The sequence below is a fragment of the Mauremys mutica genome, chromosome 1 (genome assembly GCF_020497125.1).
Source record: "Mauremys mutica isolate MM-2020 ecotype Southern chromosome 1, ASM2049712v1, whole genome shotgun sequence".
NCBI classification, from domain to species: domain Eukaryota; kingdom Metazoa; phylum Chordata; order Testudines; family Geoemydidae; genus Mauremys; species Mauremys mutica.
This window is the reverse complement of record NC_059072.1, coordinates 227046355-227066639: the sequence shown is the minus strand read 5'-3', so window position 1 is coordinate 227066639 and position 20285 is coordinate 227046355. Positions and strand designations below refer to the sequence as shown.

General features: G+C 44.0%; 1 protein-coding gene across 1 annotated transcript; it reads right to left on the bottom strand.

Moving 5' to 3' along the window:
- Positions 1-3519: 3519 nt before the first annotated feature.
- On the bottom strand, positions 3520-19278 carry RBBP7 (RB binding protein 7, chromatin remodeling factor). Its single transcript, XM_045021899.1, has 12 exons — positions 19004-19278; positions 18506-18650; positions 17794-17939; positions 14447-14620; positions 13866-13981; positions 10908-11068; positions 8884-9010; positions 8609-8686; positions 7198-7274; positions 6530-6587; positions 5152-5262; positions 3520-4059 (listed from the first exon to the last, which is right to left on the bottom strand). The coding sequence occupies exons 1-12, from the start codon at positions 19017-19019 to the stop codon at positions 3991-3993; spliced, it is 1278 nt and encodes a 425-aa protein (XP_044877834.1). The 5' UTR covers positions 19020-19278; the 3' UTR covers positions 3520-3990.
- Between the last annotated feature and the right edge of the window lie 1007 nt (positions 19279-20285).

Genomic DNA, 20285 nt, shown 5'->3' with positions numbered 1-20285 from the left:
TAACGCGGGATCACGGCAAGCTTCACCACCCAGACCTGTAATCCCTGCACCTCACAGCATGGCTGCTGCACTGCTAAACCGATCCGAGTTACGTTGTTCTGCCTCGGGTCTACAGGATTCTCCTGGGTGGTAGGAAATCTTCCACTCGGTTGACGTATCTGGCCGAGTGGAAGCGTTTCTCCTGCTGCTACGAAACATACAATGTTTCTCCTGCCGAGGTCCCGATCCATTCCATCTTGGACTACCTCTGGTCTCTCAAACAGCAGCGCCTGGCGCGGTCATCATTAAGGGTACACTTGGCAGCCATCTCTCCCTTCCACCCAGCGGAGAGTGGCCGCTCCGTATTCTTACACCTTGTGGTTTCTAGGTTCCTCAAGGGCTTGGAGCGTTTATACCCCCCCAGTTGGCCCCCGCCAAAACCTGGGTCTTCAACCTGGTTCTAACCAGTTTTATGACTGCCCCATTCGAGCCACTGACAACATGCTCGCTGATATACCTGTCCTGGAAGACAGTTTGCCTTGTAGCCTTTCCATCGGCCAGACGAGTCTCTGAGCTTCAGGCTCTCACGATGGACCCACGGTATACTGTGTTCCTCAAGGACAAGAGCAGTTGTTACCACGTCCGACCTTCCTCCCTAAGGTGGTGTCGGCCTCTCATATCAACCAGGATATCTTCCTTCCGGTCTTCTTTCCGAAGCCACACTCATCGCAAGGAGAGCAACAATTGCCCTCCCTAGACGTCTGTAGGGCATCCGCAATCTATATCGAGCGGACAAAGCCCTTTCATAATGCCCCCTAATCTTCGTCGTACTGGCATACCGGACGAAGGGCATACCTGTCTCCTCCTAGAGGATTTCATCTTCGATGACGTCGTGCATCCGCACCTCCTGTGTTTTGGCCCATGTTCCATAGAGCCACCTTACTGCACATTCCACCAGAGCTCAGGCTTCTCTGCTGCCTTCCTGGCTCACATACCCTTTCAGGGGATGTGTCGTGCAACTACCTGGTCCTCGGTCCACACCTTTGCCTCATTGGTCCAAGAGTCCAGAGATGATGCAGCCTTTGGCTCAGCAGTTTTGCATTCTGCAACATCTAACTCCGACCCCACCGCCTACGTAAGGCTTGGGAATCACCTAACTGGAATGCATATGAGCAATCATTTGAAGAAGAAAAGACGGTTACTCACCATTGTAACTGTTGTTCTTCGAGATGTGTTGCTCATATCCATTCCAGACCCGCCCTCCTTCCCCACTGTCGGAGTAGCCGGCAAGAAGGAACTGAGGGGCGGATGGGTCGGCAGGGGTATATATCCTGCGCCATAGTGGCGCCACTCCAGGGGGCGCCCAGCCGACCCACCGAGTGTTGCTAGGGTAAAAATCTTCCGACGAACGTGCACACGGCACACACACACACCTAACTGGAATGGATATGAGCAACACATCTCGAAGAACAACAGTTACAATGGTGAGTAACCGTCTTTTCTTGATTTAGTCTTAAGTGGCACACAAGCTCTAGTTCAAGAAGTTAATGTGGCTAAGCCACTTGTTAACAGTGACCATGATGTAGTTAATAGTAAAGAAACCCACCAGAGGAGCATTTAACTTCAAAAAGGGGAATTACACAAAAAATGAGAGAACTAGTTAAATAGAAATTAAAAGGAACAGCTAAGAGTGTTCCTTTTTAAAAAGGTAACTTTTTAAAAACACCATAATAGAGATTCAAATAAAATGTATACCCCTTGTTAAAAAAAACCAGTAAAGGGGTCAAAAAATGCCACCCTGGGTGACTGGTCAAGAAAATGGCAGATGAAATTCAATATTGATAAATGCAAAGTAATGCACACTGGAAAACAATCTGAAATATAAATACAAAATGACAGGGTCTAAATTAGCTGTTACCACTGAAGATAGATCTTGGAGTAATGGACAGTTCTTTGAAACCGTCCACACCATGTACAGCAACAGTCAAAAAAGCTAGTAATAGTAGGTAATACTAAGTATTAAAATGCCACTATATAAATCCACAGCACACTCACATCTTGAATACTGCATGTGGTTCTGGTCGCCCTCTCTCTCAAAAAAATACTTAGAATTGGAAAAGGTACAGAGAAGGGCAACAAAAATGATTAGGGGAACTGAATAAGTTCCACAGGAAGAGAGATTAAAAAGAGTAGAACTGTTCAGACTGGAAGAGATGACTGACGAGCTATATATAGAGATCTATAAAATCATGAATAGTGTGGAGGAAGTGTTATTTACCCCTTCACAAACACAAAAAACAGTCAACCTATGGAATTCATTGCCCAGGGATGTTGTGAAGGCCAAAAGCATAACTGGTTTCAAAAAAGAATTAAGTAAGTTCATGGAGGATAGGGCCATCAAGGCTATTGGCCAAGATGGTCAGGGATGCAACTGACTGCCAGATACTGGGACTGGATGACAGGTGATGGATCACTCAATTGCCCTATTCTGTTCATTCCCTCTGAAGCATCTGGCATCGGCCACTATCAGAAGACAGGATGCTGGTCTAGATGGACCATTAGTCTGACCCAGTATGGTCATTCTTGTGTGTGATATGGGCCCACCCCAAAGCAGAGATCCTTTCTCTTCACAGGAACTCATACATGTATTGAGGATAGGTATATTTTCCCTATTAAAACAGTGAAATTAAAGAGCTTGCAGATAACTCTAATTTCAGAGACAGGACTAGAATATGTAACTCCTCTACAGCTAAGGAGACAGTTGCCTCAAAGGCTGATGCATCCAAATTCAATAGAAGTGTCTAGATGTATCCAATTTAGTTAGCTAAAATACATTGTTTACTCCAACAGTTAGATGCCATTTCAGATACATACTGAGTGAAACATCCGCTCTCCTTTCCTAGGTCTATTTTTGTATTTCACTCCACACAGTGAGGATGCTACAAAAATATATTTCACTAGCCAGATAATACAGCATGCACTATGGCCACAAGTATATGAATGACTATTATAATAATGAGGTCTTCCTACATAGCAGTCTATAATATTTGTATGAGGCCTCTCCCATGATACCTAAACACCAACTGATTTTAATATGAAGATTTTGGGTTTAAAGTAACCTCATGGACAGCATTGCTGAAGACTTACACAAGGATCTGAAAGTTGACCATCTAGCCACAGAGCAAGATGGCCTTTATAAAGTTCAAGTACAAGGAAAATGTTTTTTTCCAAAAAGATATCTACAGGTAACTTGTTTTGACTTTCATTAAAGTGCCTCTGAGATCAGAATCTGTCTCTCCATCCAGACCTCATTTATACATTATCCCTACAGCTAAATATTAGAAATACTAAGAGAGGAAACCATGGGAACAGCTGTTTAAGTATTAAGCTTTAGCATCAGGCAGTAGGTAACTCTCATGCCCCTCCACACAACTTTCTACATCTATGCAGACAAACATGGAAAGGTAGCCACCCTATTCTCTGGAGAGCACTGCCACTAGGCAGTAGTTAGATTTTCTTCTTCAATTAATACACCAAACATTTTCTTCAAAAAAGTTTATTTATGCAAAGCCAATCAGGAAGTGTTCTGTAAAAGTGAAAAGCTCATTTTACATATGATAAAAACATTTATGCATTTAGTCTAGGAAAAGTGAGGATTTTGAGTTGTCTAATCATTTACAGGAATCTGCAAGCTTGTTTTAAAAATAGACAATGGTATTCAGTCACTTATTTTCCCCAATACCTAAATGCTGTACAGTTTGCTATAGCTCACTTCAAGGTGCCAAAAAAAAAAAAAAAAAAAAAAATCAGGGATATCCCATTAAATTCAACTATACAAGCTTTGTGCTTGATAAAAATCAAGCATTGGTATAAGCATTACATTCAACTGAGAATATTTTGAATGTATATAGTAGTCAAAAAAAACCAAAACAAACAATAACATAATTTATATGAATGTCAGCCACTTCACAAACACCCAACATTCTTGTCTTCCTTTTCCTAAGGAGAAAGTTATGTTCCTTGACCCTCCAGTTCTGATGCTGCTATATCTGGTTCTTCATCATTGTAAATGTTTTCAGCCTAGAGACACAAGTTATTGCATTACAAGTATCAAAAAGTGATAGGCACATTTGATTAACAGTATTTTTTTCTAATCTTAGAAGTCATATGATTGCAGAAGTGAGGAGTAGGTACTTTTGAGAACAGGATTGTTTTCTCAGAAGTATCCCTTTCCCTGACTTTAAAGAGGAAAGTCAGTTTTTAAGATTATGTAAAATGGCTAGACTAATCAACACTAATATTAAAAGTATGTAAATGATATTTTAAATTGATGCACTTTAGGCTAATCCTAATCCATTTAGCTCTTTACCCAAAAGATTTTGTCCCTCTCTCATATCCAGTTTCAGTCTTACTTTAAAACTACTATCCCAGTAGTAATTGCTTCCAAAACACACATCCTTCAACTTACAAGGAAAAAAACTCAAGTGGACCGAAGGGGAGGTACATCTGTATATACATTTAGTTGATGTTATTTAAGTAGCTGTGGTTTTCTGGCAAAACTCATGTGGTGTCAATTTATATCAAATGACTGCTGTCAGGCAATGGTCCTGCCTTTACAGGGACTCTGATAATGTAGGGCTTCCTCTTTTACTACTAAGATCTTATAACTAACTAGGATTAATGACTGCCAACATGACTCCCAGAAGTCTTAAAAAATGCAGTTAAATTTGCAATTAGGAGTTCTAGAAGCCATTTGTAAAACAAAAGCTTAGATTCTGGATAGCATAGCACATATAAACCCGCAATATCTGCAAACTCACTCTGAAGATCTATTTTTCCTTCTTTTGAAGATACTAAAATATCAACTTAGCTCCAGTTAACTCATCTGTCGAAATTGATGTTTTTGGTATATATTAGAAATTAGCCATTTCTAGTTCAATTTATCCTCAATAAAATTCAAAATGATATACAAGTCATAACAGATTAATATTCATACAAAAAAAAGTTGTCTTAATGTTCAAGTCATAAGTTAAATCCATTTAATTAGAGGAAAAAGATTGCCTCCATGAGACGTGGTCTGTCTTTTTTAAAGACTTTTTAAAGAGAAGAATAACCTTTTTCATTTATATAATGAAGCTGAAAGCAATGCAGAAATTAAGTTCTGACACTCACCATTTGCCATATTTGCATTATGTTGTCCTCAGATACAGAGCAGATTACCCAGGGTTCGTTAGGGTTCCAACTAAAATCTGAAATCTTTGCAGTGTGTCCTCCATGAATAAACTATTAATAAGATCAAATTTAATGACCCAAGACATCTCTAGACAATTATCAAAGTAGTGAAATATTTTAATTTACTATTCTCATTAGCAAACTAAGTAAAACTAAGGTATAACTATGTACAGTAGAACCTCAGCGTTACAAATATCTAGGGAACAGAGGTTGTTCGTTCGTAACTCAGAAATGTTCGAAACTCTGAATAAAGTGTTATGGTTGTTCTTTCAAAAGTTTACAGCTGAACACTGACTTAATACAGCTTTGAAACTTTACTATACAGTGGAAAAATAATGCTTTCCCTTTTTTAGTAGTTTACGCTTAAACACAGTACTGTCCTGTATTTGCCTTTCGCCCCCCCATGTCTCTGCTGCTGCCTAATTCCAAATGAGGTGCGTGGAGCTGACTAGTCAGTTCTTAACTCTGGCATTCTGCTGTAAGTGGATCTGAGGTGCAGTTTTAAAAGTAGCTGCCTTAACACATACGCCACAAACAACATGTAAATGCCGCCCACACACAAACATTTCAGATTAGGACTGTTGAGGAGAAGGCAGGAAACACCATTTAAAAAAGCATTCTTGCTACCTGTGTTACTTGGCACAGCAGCCTCCTGCCTTTTCAAAAAGCTCTATATTAGGTTATTTTAGCCAGAAGTAAGATGAAGTGTTATTACTGGATGTGGAAGTCAACCAATAACAACTGTTTTCCCGCATAGTTGTGCAGAAAATATAGTGGTTGCTTGTAAATCATTTGATGAAGAGCCTAACATGAACTAAAGAAGCTATTTCAGATTATTTCCTTTCCTCCTGTAAAGTTGCTATTAGCAACATGGCCATTTATAGCAGCATTAAGTTGTTAAGAACCCTAAATGACTACGTAATCTAGGAAACAAACACTATACTTTGTTTCAATGATAACATGAGGTAGTAGGTTAGTTTTGGTTTATACATAGTTAAAAGTATAACCTACAGCTGTGTTTTCTACACTTTACCTGACCTTGGATATAGGCAACATTGCAGACCTACTGCAGCAATGGCACTCTGTGCAGCACTCATTCAAAGGAGCATTAAGAACCACTGCCTTAAAACTCACTTAGCAGTTGAGAGCCACAATCAAGTACAGAGATAGTGAGGCGTTGAAGAATTTGCCCGAAGTAAATTCCTGGATTAGACAGATTATTGGTCTGGTCTGCTATTGCAGTTCTTTAGTCTAAGAAATAAGATAAATTCTTATGAGGCATCAGCAGGTCTCCAAGCTAAAGACAGCAAATACGTACCAAAAGTTCAGGAGGCCCATCTTCTGCATCCTCTGCAGATTGCTCTTCTCCAATTTTACTGTAAAGAAAACAATGCTGTTTAAAGGAAGCATGTTTAAACCCTTAAAATCTTGAAATAGTTACATCATCAATATAGTTGTCTCACTGAAGTGGGCAAGAAGTCAATTTGGGAATTAGGGTTAAAAGAAAGTAATAGCTAATGGAGGACTATGCCCTTCTCCTATCAGGGACACTTGCATTGAGAAAATATCTTTGTTTTCAATTCCTACTCTTGCGGTTTATTCTTCACCCAAAGTTTTAATCTTCAAACATGGGTCATCACCACTGGTTGCTGAAAAAAAATCAGATTCTGCAGATTAGATCAATAAAGGACCCTTGGGGCAGAGATCACTTATTACTAAAAAGACCAGGGGGTCGGGGGAGGGAGACATGCATAGTTGTTCAGAAGGTTTTTGTGTTGTTTTTTTTAAACTTAACTAGCAAAGATCAGTAAAAAGACAGCATAGTATTCCTACACTGAAATCTGCTAGTTTTTAAACAGAAAATAGCTTATGCCTAAATTGTAGGCTTAATTATTTAAGTACAAATGCAAAGCCTACTGCATATATTGGATACGTGTCTGCTACCTCCACATAGGTTTTAAATAAAGGAACAGAATCCCTCTTTACCTTAGATCCCATACATTTAACCGACGATCAGTCCCACTTGAAGCAAGAATTGTTTCATTATGAGGAGACCAGTGAACCTGTAAGAAGAGAACATTTCTCAAAAATAGGAGTATAATGTTACTGACTTTGTATGTATTCTGAACTAGTAACTTTAGATATGACCAACATTGCCAGTTTTAACTATCAATGCTTGAACTGCTACAGCCATAACTGAGCAACATTTTTAATTAAAAAAGACAAGTTTAGAGAAGATAGACCCAAAAAAATATATAGACTACTTCTCACTTCATGTACCCCCACATCAAGGCTTTCCTACAATTCAGAGGATCTTAAGTTTCCTCATGGAAGAAATCCAACCTCAAGAATTATACCATTAAAACTGCTATACCACCATAAAAGTGTCGGTATTATTTAGTTCAATTTTCTACAATGGTCAAGTGTGTCTGCAAATCACTTTTAAACTTGCCTAATCATACATAAAATGAAAGTCATTGAATAAAGTTACACAGTTTTAAGGGAATATTTGGAATTAGAGTTGCCTTCTGTTTGTGAATTTTATTTTTTTTTGGAAATACATATTTTAGGAACACGAATCTGGGTCAAACTAAGTCTTATACGCCTGACTTCAATCATACATATTTTAGGAGATTTTTTGACTCAAATAAAAAGACAGCTTCCCTGTGCATATCTTCTCAGGTGCACATGAAAGCAATCTTCTGGAGCTACACTGGCTGATTAGTTACCAGTTGGTTTTGGAGAGCTGATTGTCATCTATAAAGCCATAAAATGGCTTGTTATCTGCTAATGTTAAGGACCATCTCTCCCCACATGCCATGGGGCAGAGTGCTCAAAGCTGGAGAACCCTCTGAGAGGAAACTGGTGCCCAGGAGTTCTTTGAGAGGGGTCCTCAACTTCAGAATCTATTCTTTACCCATCTGAAATAGCCCAAACCTCTTATCTTTCAGGGCACACTCACGGATTTTGGGAAAGCACAGATACATAAACAAGAATTGTTTTAAATTATTCTGAGAAAAGCTGCTGGGCTTTTATACTTGCCCTATTAATTTTATTTTAACCACAGTGAGAGAGCATCTAAGCATTTCCCATAAAATGCCAGTTTGTGTGCTGCTGTTAAAGCAGCAAGTTAGAAAGCTGGCAGACTTGTGATTATACTTTGGGGGAGAAGAGAAAAAAGTTTACTCACATTACCTATGTTGCTTAAACTAAGGCTTAATGGTGGCATTAGTTCAGCTATTAGTTCTTGCAACAGATCTCAGTGATCAGATATATTTCAATTGATCACAATATCAGAATTCCAAACCAAACCATATTCCCACCTGATCCGGAGCTCTCAGCAATATGCACAACCTTATTCTAAAACCTTCAAGTTATTCATTTGTCTTCTGCCCACCTGAAAGATTTCATCCTTATGAGACTCAAAAGAATGAAGTTTTAATTTAAGGTTTCGTAGATCCCACAAAGCCACAGTCTGTGAGGGAAAGGGGGGGAAAAAAAAAAGGTACTTTTACTCCAAAAGCCTCTGAAGTTACTCAATTTTAAATTAATACATTTTAGCTACCGTTTGCACTTGTTTTATTGACATTTGTGACTAGTGTCTAAGCACACTTTTAGGAGCATATACATTCAATTTGTATAGTATGTTAAAAATGTACATAAGTAAAACACCTTGTCAGCAGAACCAGTTGCTAGAATGAACTCGCTGTAGGGATTGAAGGACAGGCAGTTGACCTCGGCTGTATGGGCATCTACAGAATGACTTGGCTTGGATGTAGTATTGGACCTCGTGTCCCAACTTTTTTGGATGAAGGGGTGGGAAAAAGGAAGAACAAAAAAAAAAATGCCAGTCAAAGGTGCTAGAAGGGAGAACCAATTCTCACACACTAAACCCTATTCAGCACTTGAAACAGCCCAGTCTGAAGACTTGTCTAAATGAAAAGTTCACATCCAGCAAGCTAGGGTGTGTGGATCTACAGCACACTAGTATGCTGCGCACTAACTTTTCATCTAAACAGGCTACAATTAGAATGAACACTGGTCACGAAGTTAGCACTCATTTCATACTACATAAAAAATGTATATATTAAGTATCTGTATAAAGTTAACATGCTTTACTTTGGGACTAAAACATTCCTTCCAGGCTGAAAAGCCTGGTATACAAGTTTCAACATTTAAAAAAAAAAAGGGGGGGGGAGACAATTGAGAGTCATTTGTCATACAATACTAGTACAATCCCATCTGTCTTAGAACATACTAATCAGAAGATTTATAGCACCAAGGTATTTCACATTTTGTCAAAAACAAAGCATTCACTGTACAACCTCAGGAGTTTTCCCTTTTATCAAGGGGAATGATTAGTCTGTCAAGTAATTTGTTAGAGCAAACAGATGTGATTGTATTCCTCACATCTCTGAAAAAGTTCACAGCACTAGATTAATATTTAGTCAGTCCACCTGACGGTATTTACAGCTTGCTTTTAAATAGAATTATCAGGTCAATCAAGGGGAAGGATGGTCCACGGGTTAGGGCACCAGCGTAAAACTTGGTGAGGCCTAGGTTCAATTTTCTCCTCCACTGCAGACTCCATTTGCGACCTTAGTCAAGTCACTTAGCCGCTCTGTGCCCCTTCTACTGTAATTCCTGGGTGTTGTGAGGATAAATACATAAGATTGAGGAACACAGTCTCAGCTAAACAAAAGGACTTGAGGAGGGAGCAGCAGTGACAGCCTCCCTTATAACTTTTAGTTCCGTTGGTTAGGGTACTCACCTGGAATATGGGAGACCCAGGTTAAATTCCTCCTTCTGCATTATTTTCAAGAATGGATTTGAGCAGGGTTTCCCAATTCTCAGGCAAGTGCCCTACCACTGGACTACAGAGTCATCCTCACGGTCTCTATATTACAAACATTCATTGGGCTAAAGTGGAACAGCTTCAACAGGCGAGACTGAGAAACACTCTACTCTCTCCTCTACCTCTCAGTATATGCCATAACCAAGTGGTTGTTTTGCACTCAGATCAAACACCTGCCAGATCCAGCCCACAGGAGAGATAGGGAGGGCAACACCCATCTTCACCTGGTTTGAGAATTGCAGTGGAGCTTAGGTGTCTGGATGCCTACCTAAGGAAGAAATGCACATGTTTGGAGGTAGAAACTTAGGTGCTAAGGAACTTTTTATAGCGGAAATTTAGGCATCTAGTGATTTTAGACACCCACAAGATTAGGTGGCAGCTGAGCAGGGGTTCTGTGGATCAAAGCAACATGGCTTTGGGCCTACAATGATGGGATCATAAAAGTACCCAAAATATGTAGGTCACTAGAGAAACTGTAGAATCAGGATTCCCATTCACCATTTGTTTAACCATAGGTCTAGATTTACAATATAGTCTTAGTAAGAAAGGCAACACTGAACTGTAAAACAAATAGAAGGAAATGCACATTTAGGATTATTCCTATCCATATTCCTAGAAATACAAGTAATGCTGTAAAATCTAGGTGATTTATCTTCATGTTAATGCAACAGAAGGCTGGAGTATTTTAGGATTGCAGGCCACCTCATAGCTTGAATAGATTTTTTTTTAAATTAGGTAGTGTGCAGTGCTTGTCTAGACTGTTGCATTGACAAGCAGGGAATTATAAGTTCCAGAGAACTGCTCAACTTCTCCCCACCCCCAACTCTCCGCCCAAACTTACATCATAAGCTTCTGATCATCAGCAACTGATCCAAATAAAGATTCATGAAGCAGATGCCATGCCACATCTTCTACTACTGCAGAATGTCCAGTAAAGATTGCTTTAGCATCAACAACTTTGCCTTCTTTTGGTCCTGCACTTATATCCCACAGACAAACAGTCTGCAGACAAAAGTCACATTTTAATACAATGTAATTTATTGTTCAGACTTGCTTTCCTTGGTGTAAATATTTCAGTATATGGCTAGTACTCTAATTGTATTCCAATTATGTTGGTTTTAGCACTGTTAACATAGTTATGCCACACTGCTGGCATTCATGTGTTTTCTGTAACTTGAGACCATCATTCTTAACTTTATTAAACGAGACTTTTTAAAAGACATGCCCTTACACATCACCATCATAACTGCCTATAAAAAGAAAGCTTACTAAAGCCAAAGGGAGTCTATGATATTCCTACTGGGGTCTCTGCCCAGACTTTATTAGAATGTAGTTTTTGTAGTCCACCAAATACCAAAGCTGGGTTTGCTGGGGAAGGAAGGACAGGGAAAGAAAGGGAGACTAAAAGAAAAGATTTCCACAGATGCTGCTGCAACCCAAGACATTAACCTCATCTCACAGGTTTGTGTCTTTAGTGCAAATATAACATCCATTCAGCAATTTCTTTAGGAGACAGGGGAGGAAAAGAGAGAGACTGTATCGTGCCATTCAATAACAAACTCTTTAGCTATTTACTCCTGACAAAATTCAGCACCTCCATATGGTCTGCATATTTCTGTGCCCTCCACGCAGAAAAATGCATAAAATCTGTGAGGGGACACGTGCCTCTTCCCCGGCAGCCCAACCTGGGCATCTGTTCCAGCGTGCCTGGACCAGCCTCTGAGACACAAATTACTGCATGTGGAGGGGGGCTGTGCATGCATGCCTTTGTGGTAGATGCTGATCACCGTCAGGTGGTAGGGTTGGGCATGCATGCATGCCAAGAAACGAGAGGGACGGGCGTGGAGGGGTAGGGCATTTTATTATGCACAAGGCAGACTCGGTCCCAAAGGCAGAAATGCAGCAGCAGCCTGCCTGCCTAGAAAAAGGCCAAGATTCTGTATGGGGGAGATCCTAAAGTTTTAGAGCACCCAGTAGTCATACAAAGGGCTGTATTTTCAGATTCACGGTGTTCCAGTTAAATAAAACAGACTTGGCCTCTAGTGATGGTGTTAAAAACCTTGTCTGGATTGAGTCTGATCAGTATATATATGACTACATACAGTATCTTTCAATAATCAGGAAGAGAGTTGTCAAGTTCCCTACTGGAATATATTGCTATTGACCAGACACATTCAAGAAGTTTCTGTCACTGTATTTGCATGGAGCTGTGTAAGATTCTACACTCAAACGAAAATCCTTTAAGTTCACTTTCCACTATTGTTCTTTCATCAGAAGATCATACAGCTAAGCTAATGGGATAGTATACTGCTCTTAAATAGAGTAATTTAAGGATTTAAAACAACAATTTTTTAAAATAAAGACTTTTAAATAAAAAAAAGCAACCATTGTTAATGTTGCTGTTGATGGTTAAACTGATCTCATTCTCTGAGGCAGAAATGTAGCAGCAGTCTGCCTGCCTAGTAACAGCCTGGTTGTTTCCCTCCCCCTGCGGTGCCCCCTTGCCCTGATTAGCCCCTCCCCTTGTGCGCCCATGCCCCCTCCCGTGCGCTTGTGCCCCTCCCGTTTGAGTTTGCCCCTGTTTCACTGCACTCCCCGCCCCCAATGCTATTATATTCCCCTAGTGCAGCTAGAGGAGCCAGATTCCCATCCCGAGTCGGTGACCGAACCCCTACAAGTCCTTGATAGCCCCCCCGCCCATCTAGCCATAACCTTCTAACGCCCTCCTCCCCTGCCTGCAGCCTAGCGGGGAGGAATGGTTGACCTGTTCCCCTTTCCCCTCCTGCCTCCGGCGTTTGTCCCTCCCACCCCACCCCCATGCTCTTATAAGGGCGGGGGACACGGCAGGCTAGACCGCTCGGGCAGATCCCACCACACCCCCCCCATGTAAAAACAAAAAAACATTATTAATGTTTCTATTGTTAGTTAACTGTTCCCATTCTCACTCAATTCCCCCAGGAGCTTAAAACCTGTAAAAGTTAAGGCCCCTACATTACCAGAATGATGTAAAGTCTTATAAATGACAGTAAGGGAATCAGCTAGGAAGATCTATGTGCTTTCTGTTTTTTTTCCTGTGCCAAAGTGGCACAATGGGGTTAGATTACAGCTCAGGATTTATTTTACTTACCTATTAAAAAAAGACTGAGGGCAAATAAAACATTTACCAAGCAGTCAATAAATATCAGGACAATCAGAACCAAGCACTTCCCAAAGTGCCCAGCCAGGTCCAGGACAATGATTAGCAAAACTGCATGACTTTCATGTGTGAAAGTCTGAGCAATTTAAAATTACATTCTACTTTTTTTTTTTTTGGCTGTTTGGTGTCCTGTAATGTAATTTAAGTGGAATGTAAGGTATTAGTTACAATGTTTGCAACTTTCATATGTTTAGGAAATGCTGAATAGTTAGTGACTTCTTTCTGTATTGTAGTTTAAATAAATTACAGAAACAACCGAAATTGATGTGATTATATTGCATTATTTTGACATATAAAATATGAAGAATTTTTAATATTTTTGGCACAGAATACCCCCAGGAGTAGCTATTATGGGATAGGCATTAACTGGCTATAGAGGTATCCCAACCTCCTCCTGTTAAGGATGTGTCATGGTAAGTGGACTTTCAGGGTATAAAGGATAGAAACATGAACATCTAGAATTAAAATTATGAAGGTATTTTGATGCACCATGGACGGAGAAGACCAGTGAAAGATTTTATGGGGAAAAATACTATTAGGCCATGTGAATCAGCAACTCTTCCTTTTGTTTTGTATTAACAAAGGGGGAAGTTAGTTTCTTACATGATCATCAGATGCACTGAGAAGATGTCCACTCAAATTGGAATTCCATGATAAACCATAGCCTTCTTTTTGATGTCCTCTTAGCCTAAGGTCAGGATTACATTCTCCACTTGGGTCTAAAAAAGAAACAAGCCATTGTTTAGCTCTTAGAGCTCCTTTAAACAAAAAGAATATGATGGATTATAATTGATGGAATTTTTATTTTTGCATTGCAAAATAAAATAAAATTTCAAAATTGTCTGCATATGCGCTTACTACAGGGAGAAGCAGGATTTGCTTTTCAATTTCATGTTCAGAGTAGGTTACAAAACACTTGATAGCTAAAGATAGCCACAGAGGGTCCTACTCTATCACCTCAAGTCTGAAATACTGAGGCAAACTTCCTGAGCTTAATTACCCCAAGCATATTCTAACTAATCCAAATTGTTTTTAACTAGCACGGGAGTTAAGGCACCTTCAGACTTAGTGCTTTAGCATCAAAATACAATAAACTGGACTACTGTCAGACTCATGTCTACATCTAGACTACATTTATAATACTAGAGAAGATACTGTATACAAATTCAAGCAGGTTGACTCACCCGGTTTAGATGGATGTTTGGTGTAATCAAAAACCAGCACATCAGAGGAAGGAGTTTTTGTAGCGATGATGCAGGGGTTCTGGGGCATGTAGCGAGCACGATTTACTTCACCTTCATGGTTAATTTTAATTTCAGTTTCAATTTTACCAGTTACAGATCCAAAGCCGCCAAATTCTAGATTTTTTTTAATACATATAAAAAATGTTTTTGATTAAAATCGTATCAACTATTTCAAGTGTGTTAAGCCAGTGTTCAGGCTTTTCATAATTGCAAGTTGTTTAATGTAGTAATACAAGTCACATGGAAGATTAATTACATTACAGCCCTTTAATATAAAATCTTAAAAGTTATCTTCTTACCTTGAAAGCAGTGAAGTACAGTAACTCCTCACTTAAAGTCGTCCCGCTTAATGTTGTTTCGTTGTTATGTTGCTGATCAATTAGGGAACATACTAATTTAAAGCTGTGCAATGCTCCACTCTTAGTTGTTTGGCTGCCTACTTTCTCCACAGCTGGCAGCTTCCCTACGTGTGTCCCCCCTGTGCCTCCCGCCCGCCGGCAGATCCCACGGATCAGCACCTTCCCCCTCCTCCCCCCACCTCCTGTCCACAGCAATCATCTGGCTTGTGGCGTTTTGGAGGCAGGAGGGAGGAGCGAGGACTCGGCACACAGGCTCCCCCTCCCTCCCGAACAGGGCAAGCCAGCTGACTGCCCCGGGCAGGAGCGAGGGGGGAAGACTCAGCGCGCCTCCCCCCTTCCTTCCCTGCCTCCCAAAGGGGGTAATCAGCTGGCTTGCGGCGTTTAGAAGGGAGGGGAGTGAGGGGGAAGGAGCCAGGATGCAGTGTGCAAAGTAAAGGGGGAGGAAGTGGGGGGAGAAGAAGCGGGTCAAGGGTGCGGGCTTGGGGGAAGGGGTAGAGTGGGCAGGTGAGGTTGAGCCCCTGCCCCTGGTGCTTGCAGAGCAGGGGAAGCTGCCCTGGAACCTAACCCCTCTATTTACATTAATTCTTATGGGGAAATTGGATTCGCTTAACATCCTTTCACTTAAAGTTGTATTTTTCAGGAACATAACTACAATGTTAAGTGAGCAGTTACTGTATTCTTAATCTGAACAGGTCATCACAATAAGTAGTGACCAGCCGTAACACCTTCCGAGGGGTAAATCTCTTGCTTAAGAGAGTCTACCAGTTAGCTTAAGCATCACAAATGAAAGACCTAATAAAGTCAATATGTATGTCAAATAGGAGACTTTTGCAGGAGGGTCTCTAAGACTGACTTAACATGAATTATCAGCTTTCAGATTTTTTTTTTTAAAAAGGGTCAGAGTAAAATATATTAAGGCTCTAGAACTACACTATATACCAGGGGTCTCAAACATGCGGCCCGCGGGCCGCATGCGGCCCGCGGAGCTCTTCCCTGCGGCCCGCGGAGCTCCCCAGGGGAGCTCCGCAGGGGCCCCCAAGAGAAAAGCGGAGGCTCCCGCCTCCGCCCCTCTCCTGGAGCCTCGGCGCATAGAGCGCCGAGTCTCCGTCCGAGCGCCTGAGCCCCGCCCCGATCCGAGCCGCGTGGGGAGGGGGCGGGGCTGGGAGCTCTGGGCTGAGCGCTGCGCTCGGCGTGGAGCTCACAGCCCCGCCCCCTCACCACGCGGCTCTGAGCGGGACCGCCGGAGACGCGCTCGGGTAAGGGGGGGGGAAAGCGGGACCCGCCGGGGCCGGGCTGGCGGGGGGGGGGGGGGGGAAGGGAAGCGCTCAGGGCTGGGGCAGAGGATTAGGGTGCGGGGGGATGAGGGGTTCATGATGTGGGGGCGCTCAGGGCTGGGGCAGAGGATTAGGGTGTGGGGGGATGAGGGCTCTGGCTGGGGATGAGGATTAGGGTGCAGGGTCCTAGTGCCTGCCTTCCGCCAGTACTGGCAAGGCAGGCTTCCCTTACCCTGAGCCTCTCCAACCCCAAACCCTCAGCCCCAGCCAGAGCCCTCATTCCCCCCGCACCCTAATCCTCAGCCCCAGCCCTGAGCACCCCCACATCATGAACCCCTCATCCCCCTGCACCCTAATCCTCAGCCCCAGCCAGAGCCCTCATCCCCCCACACCCTAATCCTCTGCCCCAGCCCTGAGCGCCCCCACATCATGAACCCCTCATCCCCCCACACCCTAATCCTCTGCCCCAGCCCTGAGCGCCCCCACATCATGAACCCCTCATCCACAGCCCTCACCCCACAGCCCAACCCTCTTCCCTAGCCCTGAGCCCCTCGCATCATGAACCCCTCATCCACAGCCCTCACCCCACAGCCCAACCCTCTTCCCTAGCCCTGAGCCCCCTCGCATCATGAACCCCTCATCCACAGCCCTCACCCCACAGCCCAACCCTCTTCCCTAGCCCTGAGCCCCCTCCTGCATCATGTACCCCTCGCCCTCAGCCCCACAGCCCTCACCCCTGCACTCCCTCCTATCCCCAAACTCCGTCCCAAAGCCTGCACCCCCACCCCCTGCCGCAGCCTGGAGCCTGCATCGAGCACAGAGCCTGCATCCAGACCCCCTCCCCCACCCAAACTCCCTCCCAGAGCCTTAGGCAGTAAATCTAAGTGCGTGTTTTGTCCTTTGAGTGAGGTGCATTACTGAGTGTATATATTTATTAAAACTGCGCACGCTTAGGGGAGGAGGTGGAGAAGAGACAGGGCAGGGGCGGGGCCTCATGGAAGGGGTGGATTGGGGGTGGGGCCAGGGGCAGCAAGGGGGCGTGTCAGTGATGCGGCCCTCGGGCCAATGCACTAGTCCTCATGCGGCCCTCGGGGTCATTTGAGTTTGAGACCCCTGCTATATACCATCGCACACATACCCCTGGGGGTATGCAGAGGTCTCCCATGGGGTACATCAATTCATCTAGATATTTGCCTAGTTTTATAACATGTTACATAAAAAGCACTGACATCAAAAGTCAGTACAAACTAAAATTTCATATAGACATTGACTTGTGTATACCGCTCTATATACGACAGACTGAAATGCAAGTACAATATTTATATTCCAGTTGATTTACTTTATAAATGATATGGTAAAAAATGAGAAAATAAGCAAATTTTCAGTAATAGTGTGCTGTGCCACTTTCATATTTTTAAGGCTGATTGTGTAAGCAAGTAGTCTTTAAGGGTGGTGAAATACTCCTGAACGGGATACAGTAGTCTGGAAAGGCTGAGAGCCACTATTGTATAATAAACTTGTTTATAGTTTATAAACAGACCCTTTAAAAATATTTTTAAAGTTAAAACCCAAGTTGGAACACAATTAAACAAGGTATGCACTGTTTAACACTGCTGCTAGAAGAACACAATCTAAAAACTTCTGCAATACTCACCTCCCTTCTCACTATCATAGTGAGAAGCATCAAACTGAGCATCATCATTAGGAATCTGGACCCTTGCAACAACCAAATGGTTCTGCTCATCAGAGGTATGTGTTCCCAACACTAGCCAATGAAGGGCATAATCCTTTCCTTCAGGCCTGTTCAATAAAACAGACGGGTCTTACAAAAAGTTAAAAATAGTTATATTGTACTTTTAAATATTTTTAGAGGCAAAGTTCTTCTGTATCATCCCAATTTCTATGGAAGATTACAGATTAGCTGGGAAAAATATTTTCCCTGCCACAGTAGGCATATCAGAATAAATGTTTACAAGCTGAACTCCAGGTGTTCTTGACATCAATAAATTTGACAAGTACATCTTTAACAACACTGAAATCCCAGTCTTTTAGAGTGTTTGTCACTATCACTTGAACAGTATAAATAAGACTTCTATGTGCACATACATTAAGTAGAGGCATTTTGACATCAGCACCTGCTATGGTAAATCCATGTCAATGCAGTCAAAGGCATTTGACATTAAACAGCTTTTCCACTGTTGGTACTCCTAGCAGTCAGCTCTTTATTCTACAGTGAAGCAAGAGGAGTCGTTCGGATATTGAAGACAGGCCCGACTGCTTCAATAGAGATGATTTCCCTCTTGCAAGCGGTTACTTTTACTAGAAAGTCTATTCCAGGGGGGTTTGCGCAGGCAGGCGAGTCTCACCTCGTTACATCAGGCAGCCACTGCACGGTGAGGCTGGGCCACTCGAGCGCGTGGGTCATCACCAGGTCATACAGGAAAGGGGTGTTCTTCTTCCAGATTTTGTACTCTTCGTTGATGACACGCTCCTCCACGGTGTCCTCGAACACTGCACGGGCGGGGACGGACGGACAGACAGACAGAGGCGCGCTAGGCGGGCGGCTCCCGGCAGCCGGGCCGGGTGGGGGAGGGGGAAACACCCGCGGCCTCACGTTTTATTTTTCCCTAAGCCGAAGACCGCTCGCGGCGAGACCCAGCGGCGGCTCCGCCCGGCCACGCGCTCCCCTCCCCGCACTGCGGGCCGCTCAGCCCCGCGGCACCGGGATCGCCCCGCCCCCAGCGGCGGCCCGTCCTGAGAGACCCGGAGCCGCCAGGCGCCTCCCCCTCGCCCGGGGAGAAGAACCCCCCGACCCCCGACCCTCCAGCCCGAACAGGGACCGGCCGGGCCCCGCCGCCTCTTACTCTCTTTATTCGCCATTTTGTGCGTGGGGCTCCCTCCCGCGCTGCGCTCCCCTCCCCCCGGCGGAGCTGGCGCCGCCGTCTCCGCCGCGGATGAAGCGGCCGCTCGCGCGCCGGCCTTGGGGTTCGAGGCGGCCTCGTTCTCCCTCCAAACCGTTGGCTTGGACTCCCAGAGACGCTCCAGCCCGCGCCGCCGCCAGTGCGCATGCGCAGCGACCCGGCTGCGCTCCCGGTCAGACCGCCACGACCCCGAGGCAGCAGCCAATGAACGGGGGCGGCGAGGCTGTGACGAGCAGCAGCGCGCGTGCGAGGCGGGCCAGAGCTCAACGAGCCCGCCCACCGGCCGTCACCTCTTCCGGGGCTCGCTTAGGCAGCAGGGCAGATAAGCGCATGCGCAGCAGGAGAGCGCCCAACAGCGGGGGCGGGGCAAAAGATGGGCGGGGCGACAGGGCCAGCAAGCCCCTCCCCCCGCCTGATGCTGCAAAACAACTCGCGCAGAGAGCTCGTGTTCCCCCGCCCGCATTAGCAGTGACGTCAGCGCTCCTAGGGCCCCGTGCAGCTGTGAGGCCAAGCGCCTGAGGCGGCCGCTGCTCCCCCCGCAGCACCCGCCCCCCCCACGTGCTCATGGGCCAGCGCCCCGCCCCCAACAGAGCGGGAGATTGGCGTGAAAACCGTCAGTTTCCTTAAACAGAGTCGCGGGGGGGGGGCGGGATATTTTGATTGACTCCCGGGTTTTCCAAGCTTCGGGCCTGGCCTATGAAGGTTTTTACCCCTCCCTGAAAGAGAAACGTCTCTAAAAACAGCGAGCGCTGAGAGCCTCAAGTGCTCCTGTGCCCGGAGCCGGGGCTCCCGGTGATATACAGGCAGGGAGACGCCCTGGTTTTAAGCAGGGAGAGCTGACAACGGTGTATGTCAGCATTACAGGTCAGCCTGCAATACCCAAACTCAGGGTTGTTGAGACTAGGCCTGCAACAAGCAAAATCAGTTTGATTGGTATTAAGGAGACACAAACTGAACATGCTCTAAAATGCATCGATGTGAGCTTCCTCCTATGTTTATCAGGAATTTTAAGTTTGGCAAAAAAAAACCCTCTTTTCTGCTACAAAGAAGCCACTATATAGATCTATATAGAGTACTGCTTACTCTGTTCAATAGTATAGTTCAAATCATTCTGCAATATAAGCAAAATCTAGGGTCCTGTTACTCCAATTAGACAAAGCACCAACAGGAACGTATCTACAGTTCTTAAACACTACAATGTCTACAAGTTCCAGGCACAGTTACA

Coding starts and splice junctions, on each gene's coding strand:
- RBBP7 (XM_045021899.1), bottom strand. Junction 17,940..18,505: donor TGGCTGCCTGATGTAACGAG/GTGAGACTCGCC, acceptor TTTATTGAACAG/GCCTGAAGGAAAGGATTATG. Junction 13,982..14,446: donor CAAACATCCATCTAAACCGG/GTGAGTCAACCT, acceptor TTTCTTTTTTAG/ACCCAAGTGGAGAATGTAAT.